The sequence below is a fragment of the Schistocerca cancellata genome, chromosome 1 (assembly GCF_023864275.1).
Source record: "Schistocerca cancellata isolate TAMUIC-IGC-003103 chromosome 1, iqSchCanc2.1, whole genome shotgun sequence".
Lineage (NCBI taxonomy): Eukaryota > Metazoa > Arthropoda > Insecta > Orthoptera > Acrididae > Schistocerca > Schistocerca cancellata.
The window spans coordinates 945,026,137-945,047,599 of record NC_064626.1 but is presented as its reverse complement, the minus strand read 5'-3'; the positions used below and the strand labels follow the sequence as shown (position 1 = coordinate 945,047,599).

The 21,463-nt window shown below is 44.6% G+C and overlaps 1 protein-coding gene across 1 annotated transcript in view; it reads right to left on the bottom strand.

The window, feature by feature from the left end:
• LOC126116861 (uncharacterized) overlaps positions 1-21,463 on the bottom strand; it is a 439,575-nt gene that overhangs the window by 322,714 nt on the left and 95,398 nt on the right. Inside the window, exon 2 of the mRNA XM_049915038.1 lies at positions 6,894-6,970. Within this exon, the coding sequence (XP_049770995.1) occupies positions 6,894-6,968 (75 nt within the window). The 5' untranslated portion in view covers positions 6,969-6,970. The remainder of the gene's footprint in view (positions 1-6,893; positions 6,971-21,463) is intronic.

The window sequence follows — 21,463 nt, the reverse complement described above, 5'->3', positions numbered from 1 at the left end:
CACCAGTTAATATCCAGTTGTCATTATATATAATAACTGCACTAGCTTCGTTAATCATTCTCTGTAACTCTGCCTCATGAAACGAATTTATAGATGTTCCGAAATCCTCCTTGGGAATAAGAGTATCTCTGTCTTGCCCAGTCCGCAGCTCGTGGTCGTGCGGTAGCGTTCTCGCTTCCCACGCCCGGGTTCCCAGGTTCGATTCCCGGCGGGGTCAGGGATTTTCTCTGCCGCGTGATGACTGGGTGTTGTGTGATGTCGTTAGGTTAGTTAGGTTTAAGTAGTTCTAAGTTCTAGGGGACTTATGACCATAGATGTTGAGTCCCATAGTGCTCAGAGCCATTTGAACCATTTGTCTTGCCCACTAACAGCTTACGGAGGGCAATCGTAGCGATCTTACTGATATCATCTACATCTATCTACATCTACGTGATTACTCTGCTATTCACAATGAAGTGCCTGGCAGAGGGTTCAATGAACCAGCTTCAAGCTGTCTCTCTACCGTTCCACTCTCGAACGCACGCGGGAAAAACAAGCACTTAAATTTTTCTGTGCGAGCCCTGATTTCTCTTATTTTATCGTGATGATCATTTCTCCCTATGTAGGTGGGCGCCAAGGGTCTTCACTGAAATGACTTTGGCAGTTATCTACTCATGTAGTTGTACAAACCTCTCTATTACGAAACATATTGTCCTGGGGTTTGAAAAATATTAAGATAAAAGTCTGGAAGATATGAAGCTTGTTAGCATTAATTTCGAAATTAGTCCATCACTGACTAAGATCATAGACATCTACTGCCAATTTCCCGACTGTAACATATGTGTTGACCTTACAATCAAATTTGGGAGAACAGCTGACGGCGACACATGATGCACATAATGGTAGGGGTGGGTGTAGCGGAGTTCAGCCAGAATTCCGCGCTTTGACAGTTTGTCGCAACGCTTATTTCTTTTTTAGGGCTCCGTACCTCGGCCTGTAAAATCTGAACCCTTGTATGATCGGTTTGTTGCCCATCTGTCTGTCTATCTGTCTGTCGGCTGTTAAGAATAATTTTCCTTAGGAACGGCTAGACGTATCGAGTTGAAATGTATGCCAAATATTAAGGTCTATAGTCGTTTGGAAGTGTAAAAATGTTAAGCTTCTAAGTCACTTCAATCGAAAGATAAGGTCAATTATGTCACATATTTAGCCGGCCGCGGTGGTCGTGCGGTTCTAGGCGCTCCAGTCCGGAGCCGCGCTGCTGCTACGGTCGCAGGTTCGAATCCTGCCTCGGGCATGGATGTGTGTGATGTCCTTAGGTTAGTTGGGTTTACCTAGTTCTAAGTTCTAAGGGACTGATGACCACAGCAGTTGAGTCCCATAGTGCTCAGAGCCATTTGAACCATGTCACATATTTTGGTACTCGAAAACTTACTCATCAAAATCTTACGGGTGCTTGCCGTTGACCTAGAATCATGAAATTCGGTGATAAGTAGAACGTCGCAGTAAAAATCAAAGAGAAGATTCTAAAATTGTTCATTTGTAATTATATAACATGACAAAAGATTTTTACGTAATTTTGTATGTGTACATCTGTTCGTCTGTCTGTCTCTTAAGACCCTTCTTCTCTGTAACATTTTGGCGTATGACGTTCAAATTTATGATACATACTAAGGTGTTTGGTACCATGGTGACGTAAAAATTGTAAACTTCTAAGTCAATACAATGAAAAGATACGGCCACTTATGTCACATATTTTTATAACCGGAAAGTCACTCACCAGTAACTATGTGATGCTTCCTGTTGACATAGGATCAAGAAATATGGCAAGAATAAATCATTTACAAAATAAGTAAACAAAATATCAAAAGCTGCTAATTTCTAATCGCATCACACGGAAGAATTTTTTTGTCATTTTTGTATCCTTCTGTAAGTCTGTTTGTCTTTTAAGACTCCTTCTTCTCTGAAACCCGCTTGCGTATCAAGTTCAAGTTTATGTCAGACATTAAGGATATGGACTCTTAACGGTGTAAAAAATTTAACGTTCTAAGTCAACGCGATGAAAAGATTCGGCTGTATTTGTAACATGCTTTGAAACACGCAAACTCACTCATCCGAATCTGTAGGTTGCTTCCCGTTGATCTAGAGTCATGGAAGTTGAAATGAAGCAAGATTTTGTAGTGCATGATAAGGAGTGAATCAGAAAACTGTTTACTTCTAATTATATCACACGAAAGAAAATGTTTTCACTTTTTATCTGTCTGTCAGTCTGTCCATCATTTAAGACCGCTTTCTCTCTGGAACAGATTGTCGTATCAAGTTTCAATTTAGCTGACATACTAAAACCTACGGTCCCTAGGTTGTATAAAAACTGTAAGCTTCTAAGTTAAAGCAGTCGGAAGATTCGGTCGTGTACGGTACGTCACATGTTTTGATACTCGTAAAAGCACTCATTAAATTTTGTTGGGCACTTCCCATTGACCAAGAATCATGAAATTGGACAAGAAGCAAGGTTTCACAATACAAGTAAAATAAAAGATCGGAAGCTTGTCAAACTGTAATTATATCACATATAAAATATCTTTCGCCGTTTTAACATACATTGCATTCATCATCCGTCAAAAGCATAATAGGTGAACATTACTCCATCGAAATATAACATGTAAGTTGGAATCACGTTATAGTAAGCAAATAAAAAATGTTTAGTGAAATCTTCTCGTTGTACATGATCTGAAGTCCCCTGTTCACTTCTTTTTATATGTTCGGTCTAGGCTGAAGCACTACTGTAGAGATTTTGATATAGCCTTGGAATTTCCGAGACCAATATCTTGCCAGTGTTGATGCCGATAATAGACAAAAATCGTTGAGATTCTCGATTTCCAGGATGTAAATAAACACTCATGTTCAGAAAAAAGGGAGCACCGTGGACGACTAGAGGTAGGACGTTCTATTCGCAAGACATTTATATTAGTATGTTTTGCAGAAATGATTATCATTTCAGTCACCTCAGCATTTGTCCTAGTGGCACAGGTTCCGCCATGAGTCCTGACAGCTTGTTCCATGGGTGGTGCCATGAAAGCGTATCAGTCACGAATGGCGTCCTGTTGTACAAACATTCATGCTGCATTCACCTGATTCCAAAGTTCATCTGTGGTGGTTGGGACTGGGTCAGAGCGCTGCACCTCTCATTTCAACATATCCCACACATTTATGATTGGCCACAAGTATGGTGATCTGGAAGCTAGGGCGAAAGGCTGACATCCTGTGAAACCAAAAAGGCCGGTGTTCTTGCAGCAACATGTGGTCGTGCATTGTCTTGCTGATAAATGGCGTCTGGGACGTTGTGCAGAAAGGGTACGGCAACGGCTCACACAGCGTCACTTACGTAGGCCACACTGGTCATAGTGCCCTGGACGTGCAATAACTGTGATTTCTGGTTCCACCCAATAGCATCCCAAATCAAAAGGCCTTTACTGGGCTCTATATGTTCAAATCATTTTCAGGGCCATGAAAGGTAAACTTTCCAATTTTAATAACTTTTTAAAAATCGGAATGAATTTTAAGCAACTGGAGGGACAACAATCTTGCATCACCGACAACAGCTGCAGATTAAGAGTTGATGTAAGCCTGAGGGATGTTGTTCCAGATGTTTTGCAGTGCATCGAACGATTCGTTAACTATTTCTGGCTGAGGATTTATACGCCTTAGCCTTCGACCCATGAAGTCCCACACAAACGCAACTGGGTTTCATTCAGGGTTCTTGGCCGTCCATTTCATCACCGAAATGCCTGCTGCATTGAAACAATCTGTTATGATTAGGGCAATGCGAGGCCAAGCGTTTTCCTGCATCAGCGTCATGCCTCCGGAATGACATACAGCTCCATTGTCTCATCCAGGTAGCACTGGACATTCAATGCTGGGCTTATCACAACTATGAGGGAAGCTCTCTGTTCAGCCTGATCCTCCCCAAATCATATCAGATCCAGCCCCTAATGTGGTCTGTTTGGAAATGACATCCAGATGATTATTCTCCTGAACATCATTAAGCCGAACAAAGATCCTGTTATCTCGGTCCTTCCTGGAAAAAGGTGACTCACCTGTGAAGACCACTCAACATCAAACACCTTTCCCCACTGGAATAACTCTCTTGCAAGCTGGAAATTGGTCACATAATGTATCAAGTTGGTGTCTTCACGAACTTCCATGGACAAATACACGGTTGCTGCAACCAGCGACAAATTGCATGTGCCGACGCCACTTGATCAGTAGCAGCACCATGGCAATCAGCTACAGTGCGTACTGTCATTTGTCGGTCCTGGGCTGAATGGTGCCCAGTAGCGTGATCCTGTCTTGGTGTAGATGAGACTGTACAGTAAATAATTTTTCTGATTTACAGGGGTTTATGATGTGTGGTTCTTTTTTTTTTGTTATTTTCCTTCGTTAATGTCTGGGGGACTACCAACACACTGCCATAATACCCAGTCAGACATCGCACCTGCAACATTGCACGGTGCTGCTGGTTACTAAAGGTGAGATTAACATATAGCAATGCATGGTACAAAATTCTGTGGGCAGACACATAGCCATCTTATACATTTAGTGACTCGACTTCTGGTCCAGAGGTTGATTGTTTACTGTTGCCTTGTGACCTATACAACTTCAATAACAATAATACAGCCAATCGAACAGTCAACGAAAGCACAAATGTGGAAAATCAAATAAGAACAAATACGTTCCCTCAACTGGTGTTCTCACAGAAACTAGTAATGAAATAACTTAACATTATTTTATCATAGCAGTGCAAGTGAAAATGAAATGAAATGTCGTGTGGCTAGGGCCTCCCGTCGGGTAGACCATTCGCCTGGTGCAGGTCTTTCGATTTGACGCCACTTCGGCGACCTGCGCGTCGATGGGGATGAAATGAGAACAGCAAGTTACTACACAGGTAATGCTTTTACTCGGAAAGTGACTTGATCCAATGCTCCAAATTCATCAATGCTGGTTAATTTCCGTCATTTATCTAGCTCACTCAGTCCACTGAATAACAGAATCACATACAAAGATCAGTACAGTTGTTCATGGTAACTCGTAACAAATATCACTCGTCTCCACAATTGGAAACTGTCTTCACCGAAACGTTCAAACTGTCTACCACGTGTGATAGCCACACCAGCGGCTCTTCGCCTCACAGTTCTTACCTCAAATGAGGACACTGACTAAAGACCCCTCGCCCTGCTCTGCTCTGTTCTTTCTCAATTTGTTCATGTGACCACTACGAGGGCTCTTAACTTCTATAGCGGCATTCGAAGTTATTAAATTTTTTTAGCATAATTGGTATTAAACAAATAAGACACAATTTTATATTACTTTTGCTTTCCAGTATTATACATATTAATTTTCTATATAGCTGAAATTAGGTCTTTTAGATAATTAGGAGTGGGAATTTCACAAAACTAGCGATGTTCACGACTTACACTTACATGCCCTGCCTTACTTCTTTAGTCAAGTAATACACTAATAAATAAATAAATTAAACTCCGTCCGAACAGGCCATGAAGGCCCGACGGCACCGACCGGCCGCCGCGTCATCCTCAGCCGACAGGCGCCACTGGATGCGGATATGGAGGGGCATGTGGTCAGCACACCGCTCTCCCGGCCGTATGTCAGTTTACGAGACTGGGCTGGTAAATAAATAACCGATGATAATATAAACTATATACAAGGTGTACAAAAAAGGCCGGCCGCGGTGGTCTAGCGGTTCAGGCGCTCAGTCCGGACCCGCGTGACTGCTACGGTCGCAGGTTCGAAACCTGCCTCGGGCATGGATATGTGTGATGTCCTTAGGTTAGTTAGGTTTAAGTAGTTCTAAGTTCTAGGGGACTGATGACCACAGATGTTAAGTCCCATAGTGATCAGAACCATTTGAACCATTTTTTTGTACAAAAAGGTAAGGCCAAACTTTCAGGAAACAATCCTCACACACAAATAAAGAATAGATGTTATGTGGACATGTGTCCGGAAACGCATAATTTCCATGTTAGAGCTCATTTTAGTTTCGTCAGTATGTACTGTACTTCCTCGATTCACCGCCAGGTAGCCCAAATGAAGGAAGGTTATGTTGACTTCGGTGCTTGTGTTGACATGCGACTCATTGCTCTACAGTACTAGCATCAAGCGCATCAGTACGTAGCATCAACAGGTTAGTGTTCATCACGAACGTGGTTTTGCAGTCAGTGCAATGTTTACAAATGCGGAGTTGGCAGATGCCCGTTTGATGTATGGATTAGCACGGGGCAATAGCCGTGGCGCGGTACGTTTGTATCGACACAGATTTCCAGAACGAAGGTGTCCCGACAGGAAGACGTTCGAAGCAATTGATGGGCTTCTTAGGGAGCACGGAACTTAACGATCATCCATGTCACACAGCATGTTTACCCTCACTGTTCAAGTACATTCTATTAACTAAAATTTCTTTCAGAAGAAGTGTGTCATTGCTTTGAAAGAGATCAGTTGGTTACTCTAGAAGAAAAGCCTTTTTCTTAGTAAGATGTGGTGCCCATCCATGCTAATACCAGCATGATAGCCATCTCTGCATAAGGGTTAGTTTTCACTAAAGTGAGGCGTCGCAGGATGTGGGTACTGCGATGTTTGCTTACATCTGGTTAAGGTTAACCATTAATACGCGCTCATCTGGTGATAGATTAGGTCGAAAGTCGGACGAAGGGTAGCGGTTTGAGGGGCAGAGGGGAAAAAAGTGACAAGGCAAGTACCAAGGGCCAAAAAAAAAAAAAAAAAAAAAAAAGCCTCTGCGATAGGTAGGTCGGGTATTAAGAGCAGTATCGGATGTCTTGCTGCTTGCGACAGGCGGTGCAATGGTAGGCCATGTTAGTAGTGGTTGGTATGTGTGTCGATACCTTTGACGTCACGCGGTGGTGTTGCTCGGCGGCTGCCGCTAGGTGCCTCGTTGATCTCTTGGTCAGCGTCAGCATACCTGTAACAGTTAGGTTCATCATCGTTTTGTGTCCGATAGGTCATATATCAGATGCACAGTGTACGGTGATGTTAGCGAGTTGTTTGTGCATCAGTGTGCGAGATCGACGGTTTCCCTGCTGCAGCCTGTTGGTCGGCTTTAGTAGCAGCTGCCACATCCAGTCAACGTTGCTGATATGCAGGGGATTGCCGACGTTTGTCGCTTGACTGTGTATGCTAGCTTGCCATAGGTGGTTATGCCTTGACTAGTATTGTCTTCGGCCCCTTATGCTTGCACCTGCGGTTGTGATCATAGTTTCCCAGAGTAAGGATGAAAGGATTGTTCGAGTGTCTCGAGTTCCTGTATAGTCATGAGGCGTGTTTTTTGAATACTTCCTTGAGGGTTTCAAGGCGGTATTCATTGTGAAGATGCAAGGTGGGTGTGTAACGTGGAGCGTTGCTAATGATGCATAGCTCTTTGCTCTGTATGATTTGCAGGCGGTGCAGGCGTATAGGAGCTGCATATCCCCAGACGGAAGCTGTTTACGTCATCAGAGGTCTAATCAGTGTCATGTATATGGACCTCGACACCCCCCTATTCAGTATACTTTCCTTGTTGAGCACTCGCTATAATTGTATGAGCCGTGAGAGCGGTCTGTTTGACAGCGTATTCGATATGGTCCCCCCATGTAAGTTTCCGGTCCAGCCAGGCATCGAGATATCTGACTTTCCCTTGGAAACGTATTGGGCGTGTATGTTGTGTTACCTGTCTACAGTGCTGATGTTTGCGCAGTGGTTTCGATCTGCGTGTGAACAGAACTGTTTCTCAGTTGTCGACGTTTACTTTAATACCCCATCATTCCAAACAAGGCTCGGCAGTCCTGAGTGCCGTCTGTATTCGTGAATTAATGTTCGACGGTTTCCAGTATTGCGCAAGGATGGCTGTGCCATCCGTGTAGATGGCTAACGTCGTGTTTTGTGTTGCTTGGAAGTCATTAATGTACAGGTTGAACGAGATGGGCCCTAGGATGCTTCTCTGGGGTACTCCAGCTTGGATACCGTGTTGTGTCGTTTGTTTGCCCTGCATGTCCGGGAAACCAGCTTCGCTTAGTTTGCGTATAAGGCCTTTGTGCTAAACACGGTCCAAAGCTTTTTCAATGTCCAGGAACACGGCCCCTGTGGCTTTGTTCATGTTGTAGCCCTGTGTTATATGTTCGACTACGCGGAGCAATTGTTGTGTTGTTGAGCCGTGATTCCTAAAGCCGAACTGCTCCTGTCTTAGGGCGTCATTGGCGATGCATTGTCTAGTGATGCGTTTTATTATTGCCTTCTCAACAATCTTACTGAGTGAGCACAGCAGACTGATGGGTCGGTAACTTTGGGGAAGGGAGTGGTCTTCCCTGGCTTCCTGAACACCAGGACCTTGGCCGTCTTCCAAGTCAGGGAAGTGGTTGTGTTTTAGGATGGCATTCGTTAATTGTGCGAGGTATTCTACGGCTCTGTCCGTGAACTCCTGCAGGACACGGTTTTGAATGCCATCAGGCCGAGGGTCTTTTCTAGCGTTGGTGTGCTTGATAGCTTATGTAATTTCGTTTGCACTAGTGTGTCTAATTTCGCAGTGCGAGGGCTGGGCTACAAGTCGAGTAACCTCCTGGTCCGTTTCAGGTGTGAATACTGAATCTGAAGGAGCCAGATTCGGCATGAAAGACGTTGTAAGTGTTGTGGCCATAAGCCCTGCCTTCTCCGTCTGGACCTTGTAGGATGGTAATGTAATGTTTCTCCCTGGTGAAGTGTCTGGCTAGCTTCCACACGCCAAGACATGTGGTATCTAGCCTGTGAGTTTCTGTCCCCATTGTTCGTTTCGAAATGTTTGTATTTTGTCCACTATTATACCCTGGAGTATGTCGACGCGCAGTTTATAGAACGGGCGCGTGGTACGTTACAGGATCTCCTGAGGCGGTTCCTCATTGAGATAAGGCCCAAGATTTCCTGGGACAGGGCAGTCGAGTGTTTTTTTTTTTTTTTTTGTATTGTACGTGGAATGGCGTCAGTCATTGCTTCTTGGACGGCAGTAGTAAGAGCCTCCACTGCTTAATCAATTTGTTGCGTGTTGTTAATTTCGTGGGTATCCGGAATACGACCATCAAGAATTTCCATGAACAGTGTCCAATTAACGCGCTTTTAGTTCAGTACCCTGCGTGGTTCTGTACCTTGCAGTGTTTCTTCCGTGTGTAGTATTACAGGCAAGTGGTCTGAGGCGAGATCGTTTTCAACCATAAGGTTGTGTGTGCATGTGTTGCCCTTGATTAGGGCTATGTCTAGCGCGTCTGGTCTGTGTCGGGCTTGTGTGGGCACGTACATTGGAACGCCTGGCCCAAGTATAATGTAGTTTCGCCTAGTGCATTTTCGTATAGTTTCTTGCCGTTGAAGGTACGTATTCGTGGGGTGCAGTCGGGGTGTTTTGCGTTTAGATCTCCAGCGGCGATAGCCCGTGGTACTATGTTCAGAACTGTGTAATATCGCGTGTTATTATGGTTCTAGGAGTGTTGTACGGCGATACCACTGTGGTGTTGGCTCCGTTGAACTTGACCCTGACGGCCATGGCCTCTAGTCTCTCAAGCGCAGGGTGCTCGATGTTCGGGTGTTCTACGTCTTTGTGGATGATGATTGCTTTGCAACCTTCCCTCCTGCCATCCGCTCGGTAGTTACGATAAACGCAATAGCCTGGGATGTTTAGCTGTTTGCGAGGCGTCAGCAGTGTTTCGTTCACGAGGCTGATTCGAGTATCCTTTCGATCCATGAACGCAACCATTTCGGCCCTTTTGTTTGCGATCCCGTTGGCATTCTAAAACAGGATCTATGAGTTAGTGTTGGCGCTGCGTTTAGGGGGTCGTGTGGCGTGTTATTCATGAATTGGTGTAAATAGTGGCGTGATTATGGCTTGTAAGCTAGTCCAGTTGAGCGAGCCCGACGTGAACTGCGTGAAGAGTTGTGAGGAACACCCTATAATCTTCATGACTAATTCGGTGGTCGTGAGTCAGGGGAATAATGTTTCCATTACTCTTCGGAGTGTTGAGGTAATGTTCGACGTGTCGGCCGGTGGATTGTTGGCTGTGTTGGCGGCCGCTGGTATTTGTGTTGGCGTCTGGCTTGTGTGTCAGCTTTTGAGTGACGATTGTGGGCACCTGAGTGGGCTCTGCGGTGAGTGGGTGTGTTGTGTGGGTCGTTGTGTTGGTGTCCGAATTGTGTTCGTGCGTATTGTTGTCCTGTTGTCTGTGTGCTTGTTGTGGTGTCGTCGTGTCTCTCCTGTTCCGTTTGCTTCTCCTGCGTTCTCTGTAGCCTGGAAAATCCTTGTATCTTTTAGAAGCAAAGTCTTCTCTGATTTAGCATTGTAGCACTGTCGATTTTAGGAAAGGAGCCTAGTCCGTTATACAACAGGTACTTGGCTTTTTTATTTTTATTTGATTATTTATTATTTTAAATGAAGGAGAACGCAGTTTACTTAGGAGGACCACCAATACGCTTTTGAGAAGAGGAATCTCTCTTGGTTTTTGTTTCAGAAGAGACGTTTTATTTGTAGAGGACGAGTCTTGACTGCTGTAGAAGAGGATTTCATAACTTTTAATTGACACGTAAATATTTTATTACATTCAGCCGGTCAAATGACTTTCCCGTGCACGTTGATATACAAAAGTTCAAAAACTTTACCCCACGTGAAAAGGGCGAAGGCTTCGTTGTCTCCCTAAAAAACACGACCGGAGTTTGAGTTTTTTCCCGAAATCCACAAAAAAGAGAATCTGGAAGACAAGATAACCATTTCAAAGTTTTCTGACTAAGTACGTTTCCAGTGATAAGTTACTGCATCTTGTTTCATTACAGGTAATGATTTTTAAAAATATGAGCATGGTCGACGTGCAGATGAGGAAAGTAGAAAAACGTTCCCTAAAACTTATGGAAACACTAGTCGGATGTTTCCTTGACGACGTCTTTAGCATAATTTCATTCCTCCAGCGCGGTGCAGCTACACAAGCAACAATTTCATATAAATGAAGAGAAGTAGAAATCTAATGCCTATTTGCTCTACACCCGTGGAATGTCGATAAATTCGACTTTGTGAAGGTAAATATTCTTTCTCTATCACCACCCAAGGTGCATTAACCCGCTCGATTAATTGTGAAAAGCAAAATAATGTAAGTTCATCGGACAGAAAAGTAGTCACTCCCTTAATACAGCATGTAGGATGCTCAGAAAGATCCTAGCCAGTAGGGAAGATGGCAAGAGTAGTGTGAGCAGGGCTGGACGCACCCGTTCCCAGTTTGGCGAAGACTCAGGAACTCTATGGCAACTAGACCGGCTATCTAAATCACCCAATCTTAATTCCATAGAAATGACTGACTATTTTGAACAACATGAGAAACTTAGCAATTGACGTCCCTGAAAACTGGAAGCTCAACAGATTCTAATCATCACTGAATGACTTTATTTGGATACGGAATACATTAAGAAACTTACGGACTCTCTTCCTAGCCGAACGAAGATATTATCATGTCTATGAATGGTGTTACAAAGTACCGTGTCGTTACAATTAAAGTGCAGTTGTTCACAGAAGTACAGTGTGGGCTGTAATTACGGTATGGCAGCGAAAGTTTGTACATATTCTAATGCGTTAATGTGGAACTGGTTTACTCTGGATAGAAATGCTTCCATGTGTGATGGCATAGGACCGGACGGGACATGGGGATAAAAGGTCAACCAAGTGAGAAGGGCGTAGTGTTGATTTTATAATTAACGCAAGTTACAAAATTTTTTCAATATGAGTGCTGGAGGCGCCGACGAGATTCTGCATCTTTAAAGAGACGCGATCAAATGTTGTTCGCAGCAGTTGTTGTGGAATCTGAGCGACTTTTTCCTGGATACTGTCCTTCAGATCAGAAAGAGACCGAACGTGTCCCATGTAATCGCATTCATTTACATACACAAAAGCCAAAGGTCGTATGGATTCAGATCAAGTGATTTAGCAGGCTATGCATCAGGAAAACCTATGGAGATAACACATTCGTGGAAGGTAGCACTAAGCAGATCCTTCATGGGGCGAGAGATATGAATTGTTACCCCATCTTGCTTAAAAGCCGTGGTTTCCACTCAGTTGCGCTTCCCCTTAGCCGGAATCATATACTGTACAAGGCTCTCTCGACAACGTACAGACGTCACAATGCACCTGACGGGCTCCGTGGATGTATTCTCTTGAAAGAAGAACGGACCGAGGATAAAGGTGCCTTTGAATCCACACACAGTCATACAGTATACGTCGAGTGGAATGGCTGTTCTCGCAAAACATATCGGTTAACGGTACCCTAAATTCGGCAGTTCTCTGTATTCACTGCACCTTCTGCTGTAAAATGTGTCTTGTTATTCCACCGAATATTGTGTGGCCACATGTCATCAACTTCGATCCATGCAAGAAACCGAAGAACAAATTTAGAAAGTTTCTGCAGATCATAAAATCTCAGTTGCTGCACCGTCTGGATCTTATATTAATAACATTGTAAAATAGACCACAAAACGTTTCGTGCTATTGACCATGGGGTGAGCAAATCTCTGCAACCTCGTTAAGGGGACTGGTCTGTGAATACCATGGGAAACCTTGAAAAAATTGCCTGTCTTCTAAACAGTGTTACTCAAAAATAAGATTTTTAAGCATATGTAATGGTTACTATCTTTTAATATATCTTTTTGGAACATTTTTATTTATTAACCACAGCTTTAACTCTCAGATATTTCTTGATTTCTATTTTTGTTGCAACTGAAATAAACCATGCTAATTATTTATGTACATCGTAGGTACACATTACTCAAAATACAAAGTAGAAGATTTATTTGAACCGATTTCCATAAAATGTACCTTGTTTAGCAGCGATCATCTTACTTCTTCCCATTGGTTTCATGTGGAATAAGAAACTCTTGCACACAATAAGAAACTCAAGCAGATAATTAATTCCCTGTAAACAAAATAGTCGCACCAAAACAACAGCGAACAATGACTAAACTGAAACTTCCTGGCAGATTAAAACTGTGTGCCGGACCGAGACTCGAACTCGGGACCTTTGCCTTTCGCGGGCAAGTGCTCTACCAACCGAGCTACCCAAGCACGACTCACACCCCGTCCTCACAGCTTTAATTCCGCCAGTACCTCGTCTCCTACCTTCCAAACTTCACAGAAGCTCTCCTAATGACTAAACTCTCTCTATAAACAAAAGATAAGTAGCAGTATAGCTTTCGCAGCTTAGCCAACATCAGAGACTAAAATGTCATAGAAACGAAACAAATGAGAGCCAAACGTTATTTTTAACAGGCCTAAGTGGGTGTCATGGGGACGTCGTGGTGCGTCGAGGCACTTATAAATTCCTCTACTTTGGGTACTTTCTATGGTCCGATTTTCCAGGAAGTAAACTTTTGTCATTCAGAAAACTACAGAGAATTTGTAAGACAAAAATTGAAAAGTCAATTTCTTGACAGTTATTCACGTGCAAGCCCCTCAACGACGTCCACCAGGATAAGACAGCTTCCTCTTCCAGCGGCACACCAAGCTCACCACTGTTTCCGAATTTCATTATCATCGTCTTTAACTCATTTAATAACATCGGGCCTTTCCTGTTATCTTTCAGTCGACAATACAGTAACTGATACCGCTCATATAAAACAGTTTCCCTAACAGTGAACAGTCTCCCTTCTCGATAGTCAGTGTTCACTCATGTTATGGCTTGTCAAATGACAGCATAACTGTTATACCGTCACACGAATAGTGTATAGACAGGTTTTCACCTGGTGGTCAAAAGTGGAATTAATAGTTTTACAGCGTAAATCAGTTCTACTTGAACGAATTAGCATACAGACCAAGTTTCGCTGCCACACGATTATTACTGTCCTCACTGGATCTGCGTGCTTAGTTGTAATTTGATTATAGCCACCAAGTACTAGCGTGACGCCTCGTAGGGGTGACATTTCTTGTCAAGTGTAGCTAGTTTTTACGCTGAGAATGCACCAAATCTTTGAAAATACAGTAGCGATATTTCAGAACAACTTTCACCAGTTTCGAATAATTTAACACTCACGAGAGAGAACTGTTCGCATAACTATGAAGTATAAACAGATATAAAAGTTAATTGCGTTCTTGCCACTATCCAGTTTTGGTAATGACTGATTTTTGCCAATAGGAATGGGAATATGAAGACTGCTGTATTGGTAATAAAGGTGCAGGAGGGAAATGTTTAACATGTACGCTAAACAAAGAACGCAATAATATCGGTATGTTCAAGGTGGTGACAGCACCACCGGCTGCTAACAAATACGTAGTAACGAAGAGAGTACTAAAATCTTCGTTTTGCAGTTACCAATGCCCAATCCTTATTTACTGCAGTACTGAAATGGCACAAGTGAATTTGCCTTGAAAACTACGATCATTTTGCGAAGGAACCTCACAGCACACTGAAATGCGTTTCTTCAATGCGTGCTTGTAACGAGAAATTTATGGATATCATATTACATAAAGATTTTTACCTGGGTGGTGAAAAACTGGCGTATAAAGAAAGAAATTCAGGAACACGAATGAAAAAAAAGAAAACTCCACTATGTATTTGCGAGTCCTCGGCTAATCTAAAGAGGTAATACCGAATTAACTGGTTGCAAAGAATACCATACCAGCTAGCCCATGACCCGCCTTCACATGGGTAGCACTGAGTACACTACGTGATAAAAAGTATCCGGACACCTGCCTGAAAATGACTTACAAGTTTGTGGGGCCCTTTATCGGTAATGCTGAATTCAATATGGTGTTAGGCCACCCTTAGCCCAGATGACAACTTCCACTCTCGCAGGCATATTTTCAATCAGGTGCCGGAAGGTTTCATGGGGAATGGCAGCCCATTATTCACGGATTACTTCACTGAGTAGAGGTATCGATGTCGGTCGGTGAGACCTGGCACGAAGTCGGCGTTCCGAAACATCTCAAAGGTGAGGTGTTCTGTAGGATTCAGGTCAGGACTCTGTGCAGGCCAGACCATTACAGGGATATTATCCTCGTGCAACCACTTCACCACAGGACGTGCATTACGAACATGTGCTCGATCGTATTGGAAGATGCAATCGCCATCCCCCAATTGCTCTTCAACAGTGGGAATCAAGAAGGTGCTTAAAACATCAGTGTAGGCCTGTGCTAATGCCACGCAAAACAACAAGGGCTGAAAACCTCCTCCATGGAACGCACGACCATACCATAACACCACCGCCTCTGAGTTTTACCGTCGTCACTACACACGCTCGCAGATGATGTTCACCGGGCTTTCGCCATACCCACACCCTGCTATTGGACCGCTACAACGTGTACCGTAATTCGTCACTCCACACAACGTTTTTCCACAGTTCAATCGTCCAATGTTTACGCTCTTTACTCCAAGCGAGGCGTCTTTTGATTTTTACCGGCGTGATGTGTGGCTTATAAGCAGCTGCTCGACCATGAAATCCTAGTTTTCTCACCTCCAGCGTAACTGTCATAGTACTTGCAGTGGATCTTGATGCAGTTTGGAATTCATGTGTGATGGTCTGGATTGATGCCTGCCTATTACACATTACGACCCTCTTCAACTGTCGGCGTTCTGTCTCAGTCAACAGATGAGGTCGGCCTGTACACTTTTGTGCTGTACGTGTTTCTTCACGTTTCCAGAAACAGTGGACCTAAGGATGTTTATGAGTGTGGAAATCTCGCGTACAGACGTACGACACAGGTGACACCCAATCACCTGACCACGTTCGAAGTCCGTGAGTTTCGCGGAACGACCCATTCTGCTCTCTCACGATATCCAATGACTACTGAGATCGCTGATATGAAGTACCTGGCAGTAGGTGGCAGCACAACGCACCTAGTATGAAAAACGTATGTTTTTGGGGGTATTCGGATACTTTTGATCACATAGTGTATCTATGGCCAAACGACTTATCTGGCATAGGGGTAATTTCATTGACGCTTTGTTACGTGCTCTGATTTAAAAAATCAGGAAACCACATTAGGTAACTGAATATCACTACTTATATACAACTTAAACGATTTAAGCAGTGGATTGCGGGAAACGTCTCAGCTGGCTTGAATGTTATCTATTCCGTATTTAATTGGCGTTTGGGGTGACACCTCGTGGCAGTGGCTGAAGCTACGAACTACCACACCGTCCAATCCACACCGCTACTTCGAGCTAGCTACATCCACTTTACAGGCGCCCAATACGGGGTGGTCCACCCTACTGCAGCAGCGTTTAGTGTGAACCAAAGCCTACTGCTGCCCTTATGACTGCGGCGCCACTCTCGTGCGAGTTACGCGGTCTGTGTGACCTTTAACCGCATATCCCAATGTAACAGCATCGATACTGTGTAACATCTGCTACACACAACTGATGTGGAGCAACCTCCATCTCGCTACATGGTGCGAAGTACCCCCGCCACGCAACACTGTTACAGAGTACCATCAGTCACTAATAATCGTTGGTGAGCATCCTCCGCCACGTAAAATTGGTAACAAGCTCACCTGCCACACAGTATTGTCCGTAGCACATATACCATGTAGCATCATGCAAAGCATTCTGGAGCATGCAGTATCGCTAGGATGCACTCTGTGCCACGCAACATCGGCAATTAACATTATTTCGAGGTTGCTTGTACCACGCAAAATCGGTAAGAAGCATCCATCACCACACAAACTGTTTCACAGATACCTCTGCCACATAACATCAGTACGGAGTCTGTTTCTACCACTTTTCATTGGTTCAAATACCCTCTGCCACGTGTAATCGGCAGGCTGCACCCTCTACCACGCTCACCTGAAGCTTCGCTGTCGTGTAATTCCGGTGCAAAGAACTCTCTACCAGCCCGGCCGGCTAACCGCCCGGTCTACCGCGCTGCTTCCCAAGCGGAAAGGCGTGCCGATCCCCGGCACGATTCCGCCCCGCCAATTAATGTCGAGGTCTGGTGTGCTGGCCAGCCGGTGGATGGTTTTTAAGGCGATTTTCCATCTGCCTCGACGAATGCGGACTGGTTCCCCCTGTTCCGCCTTAGTTACACTATATCGGCGATTGCTGCGCAAAGACTGTCTCCACGTACACGGGTGAGGGGAGGGGGGGGGGGGCGTTGGGAGGCTCCTCTGGGGAGGCCGAACCGCACAATAACCCTGGGTTCGCTGTGGGGCGGCGGTGAGGTGGGTGGACTGTTGTGACTTGTTGTGGGGTTGTGAACCACTGAGGGCCACGGCGGGACGAAGCCTCTCAGTCGTTTGTAGGTCCCCGGTTCAATACAAACACACTCTACCAATTGACATTGGTACGGAGCACTCTGTGTCACGCTACCTTGTTACACATCGGTATGATGCACTGTTTGCCACGCAACACTGCGCAATAGCCCCAGGCCGCGCGAGCTACCACTGTTCCAAGGATGGCAATGGCACTGTTTTCAGAGTGGCGAGGGACTTTTGTTCACCATAGTTCAGCCTATTTCCACGAAATATTTATAAATTATATACGTAAATCTTCCTCGAAAATAGGTCTATCTGTTATTGAAAGTCGTAGTAATATACCTTCAGTAGTTTACTGAGAGCAGTCGGAACATGCAAACAGAACCACCGCATGAGGCTTCAGTTCATATAGCTACAGTATAGATAGAAAAGAGATACGAGAAGAAGACGAAGCAGAAAAACAGGAAGAAGTAGACAGAAAAGAAGACAGACTGAGTATACACTGACGTAAAAAAATCGCTACACCATGAAGGAGTTCGCGACAAAACCAAAAGTTGGTTAGCGTTGTTTTACAATGATGTCTACTCGAGTTCCACGCCAGTCGCATAAGGGTAGCGCTAGTAGCGCCACTATTAGGATGCAAGTACACACCGTAACGTTCGTGAGCGCTAGTTATCTTTGAGAATGGACGTGGTGAGTTGATGTTAGTCAGGAATGCGTTTAAGGCAATAGGGCTACGAGAAGCTGGATGTTCCTTCCGCGATACTGCAGAAACTCTTGGCAGGAATGTAGCCATTGCAAATGATTCCTGGCAGCAGTGATCATGAAAATGGGCGATCGCAAGAAGACTTGGCTCCGGACGGCCACGTGGCACTAGCAAAAGCGAAACCATCGTGTTCGGCGTATGGCTCTGGCGCATCAACAGAATCTGCAGCAGCAGTCCGAGCAGCATGTGGCACCAGAATCATACAACGAACTGATACAAATCGGTTACTTCAAGGACAGCTTCGAGCCAGACGTCCTGTAGCGTCCATTTTACTGACCTCAAATCACCGCCTTTTGCGGCTTCAGTGGTGTGAAGCGAGAGCTCATTGGAGGGCAAGGTAATGGTCTGTTGCTTTTTCTGATGAAAGCTGGCTCTGCCTCGGTGCCAATGATGGAAGTGTGTTGGTTAAAAAGAGGCCAGTAGAGGGCCTGCAACCGACGTCTCTGCATGCTACACACACTGGTCATACTCCAAGTGTTATGGTCTGGAGTGCGATTTTGTATGACAGCAGGAGCACTCCCCTGGCTATCCCACTCAGCCTGACTGCAAATTTGTGCCTAAATCTAGTGGTTAAACCTGTTGTACTGCCATTCATGAACTGCATTCCGCCGGCCGGGGTGGCCGAGCGGTTCTAAGGGCTACAGTCTGGAACCGCGCGACCGCTACGGTCGCAGGTTCGAATCCTGCCTCGGGCTTGGAGGTGTGTTATGTCCTTAGGTTTAAGTAGTTATAAGTTCTAGGGGACTGATGACCTCAGAACTTAAGTCCCATAGTGCTCAGAGCCATTTGAACCATTTGAACTGCATTCCGGTGGGTGTTTTTCAACAGGATAACCCATGACCATATACCTCTGTTGCAACCTTACATGTTCTACAGAGTGTCGACATCCTGCCTTGGCATGCACGATCACCAGATCTGTCTTCAATCGGGCACATATGGGACATCATCGGACAAAAACTCCAGTGTCATCCACAGATAGCATTAAGTATCCTTGTATTGACCGACCTAGTGCCATATCCATGGATCTCCATCGCAGAAACCGACATATGGAACCTGTACAACACGATGCATGCACGTTTGCATGCTTGTATTCAACATTCTGTCAGTTACACCGGTTACTAATATACCAGTATCTCACACCTGCAGTGACTTACTTTATTTACACTAACCCGTTGTCTTATAATATTAATCACTTAAATAAGTTTCTATGAAAATGTATTTCCGAAATTTTATCACTCTACATTAACTCTTATTTTGGTGTTGTGAATTTTTTTTCCGTCAGTCAGAAACATTTGGAATCAGATCTGAAGCACACGTAAACCTCTACAACTGAAGTTGTGTTAAGCTCTAAACGCACTGAGCAAAATTGCTGGTGCCTGTGACTGACTTAAGATACGCAACATGTATTTTTATCAGAGCCGTAACGGAATGTGGCTATGTGCAGAAAGGTTGTTTGCAGCGCCTGGCTCCGCCGTGAGGCAGTATACGGACAATGCGCTGTGCCAGTAGTGAAGGCCGGTACCTGTGGCTGGTGATACATCAGACCAGCAGCGCGGGGCCAAGGCCGCTGCTGACCAGTGATCGGGGCCGGCCGTAAAGTGGTGTACCGCAGCAGCGGCTCACAGCTCCATTAATTTTGCGCAGGGCGCCGCACGCCACGCTGCTGGCGGCAACCACAGCCGCTGTTCCTCTCCCCTCACTTTTATCTCTGCTCCATCCGCTCGCACAGCGTTGGTTTTACAAGCCAGACAGACAAGGTGGCCAGATACAGATATAATCTGCCCGTGAGACTAATGGTCGTGGAGTTTGTGTTCCGACGAGGCTGAGTGAGATTTTTCCCAGTTGCAATGTTTTCCATTTTCAGAACATTAAAACAATTGAAATTTGAAAATATTACGTGCATATTAATCAGAAAGTGAATCTGTCAGCCTGACAAAGACTGAAGTCTCCATACGAGTGAATGTGGATACTAGCTTTTCATGAATACAACGTTGGCCATTAAAACTGCAACTCTATGATGTTTGTATCCATCAAACATAAGGTTGGCGTGAAGTGAACAGCTTGCTTGACAATGCAAATGTTAAGGATATACACCCCATTCGCACAGAGTAGGTAGCAGTAATGGCATGTATATTCTGTACTAACGTTGCCTGGTTATTTATTTATAGCTCTGTACAAGACTTAGTACGTGTTTCATTTATTTTTTACTCATAAAGTTTCCTTGTATACAATGTTAAAAGTAGTGTGATTACGGACACGAAGAAAGAACTTGTCTGCTTCACTGACGCGGAAGAGAGCTACGCAGAGCTGGCTGCGCGAATAACTACTGAGACTGAAGTCAATACCCTCAATACGCAGTGTCTGGCGTTATGCTCTTTTTGTGGTCGTTGTATAACATAAGATAACTGGAATTTTACGCATTGGAGGCGAAATGTTAGGAATAACCGGAATTTGGGTTATAGGAACTCGCTCGTCTGCACCATTTCACGTCAGAATTATCACCTTTATCATGTTACAGTGAGTTTAGGCCTCTGTGAGTGAAGGATTCTGAGGAGCGAGATGGCGTCCTTGACAAGAATTGTATTGTATTGCATTGTATGTTAACCGGGGACCTAGAAACGACGGAGAGGCTCCGTCCCCGCCGCAGCCGCAGAGATCCACAACCCCACGACGACTATCGCAGTCTACTTCACCCCTAAGCCGCTCCACACCAACCGAGAGTTATTGTGCCGTTCGGCCCACGGTGGACTCCCAGGGAACGCCTCACACACAAACCTAACATCAACAACATCATAATTTTCGCTGTATTCTTGAGACCACAAGGTCCTCAGTCTTTTACCCGTGCTGGCATATTCAGGAGGACTTCACCGTTTTCTAGGCATTTATATCCGTAACCAAAACCAAATCAAAACATAATGACTAGGGAACCACATCACAAAGCAAATTTCATCAATTCGTTTTTCCTAGCAAAGATACATAAAGCGAAATCAATAAATCCACATATCCCTGCGATGTAAAATCAATGTTGTTTTGTATTCATAAAGATAATATTGCCGCACTTAATTCTATCTCTGACGGAACTCCCATAAACTGTCACTTAGCGCCCTCTATTGGTTCTCTGTATTACTAAGCTGAGCATACCACCTTAGAAAAAATTACTATATATTTTTCCCCGCCTTCCGGTTTTAATGAAATAAAGCCTATATATTGGTCCAAGCTACGCTTACGTTACCTGTGAAACCCCCATAACAAGAAAATGTTCAAATGTGTGTGAAATTTTATGGGACTTAACTGCTAAGGTCATCAGTCGCTAAGCTTACACACTACTTAACCTAAATTATCCTAAGAACAAACACACACAGTCATGCCAGAGGGAGGACTCGAACCTCCGCCGGGACCAGCAGCACAGTCCACGACTGCAGCGCCTGAGACCACTCGGCTAATCCCTCGCGGCCCCCCACAACAATTCGCTTACTAGT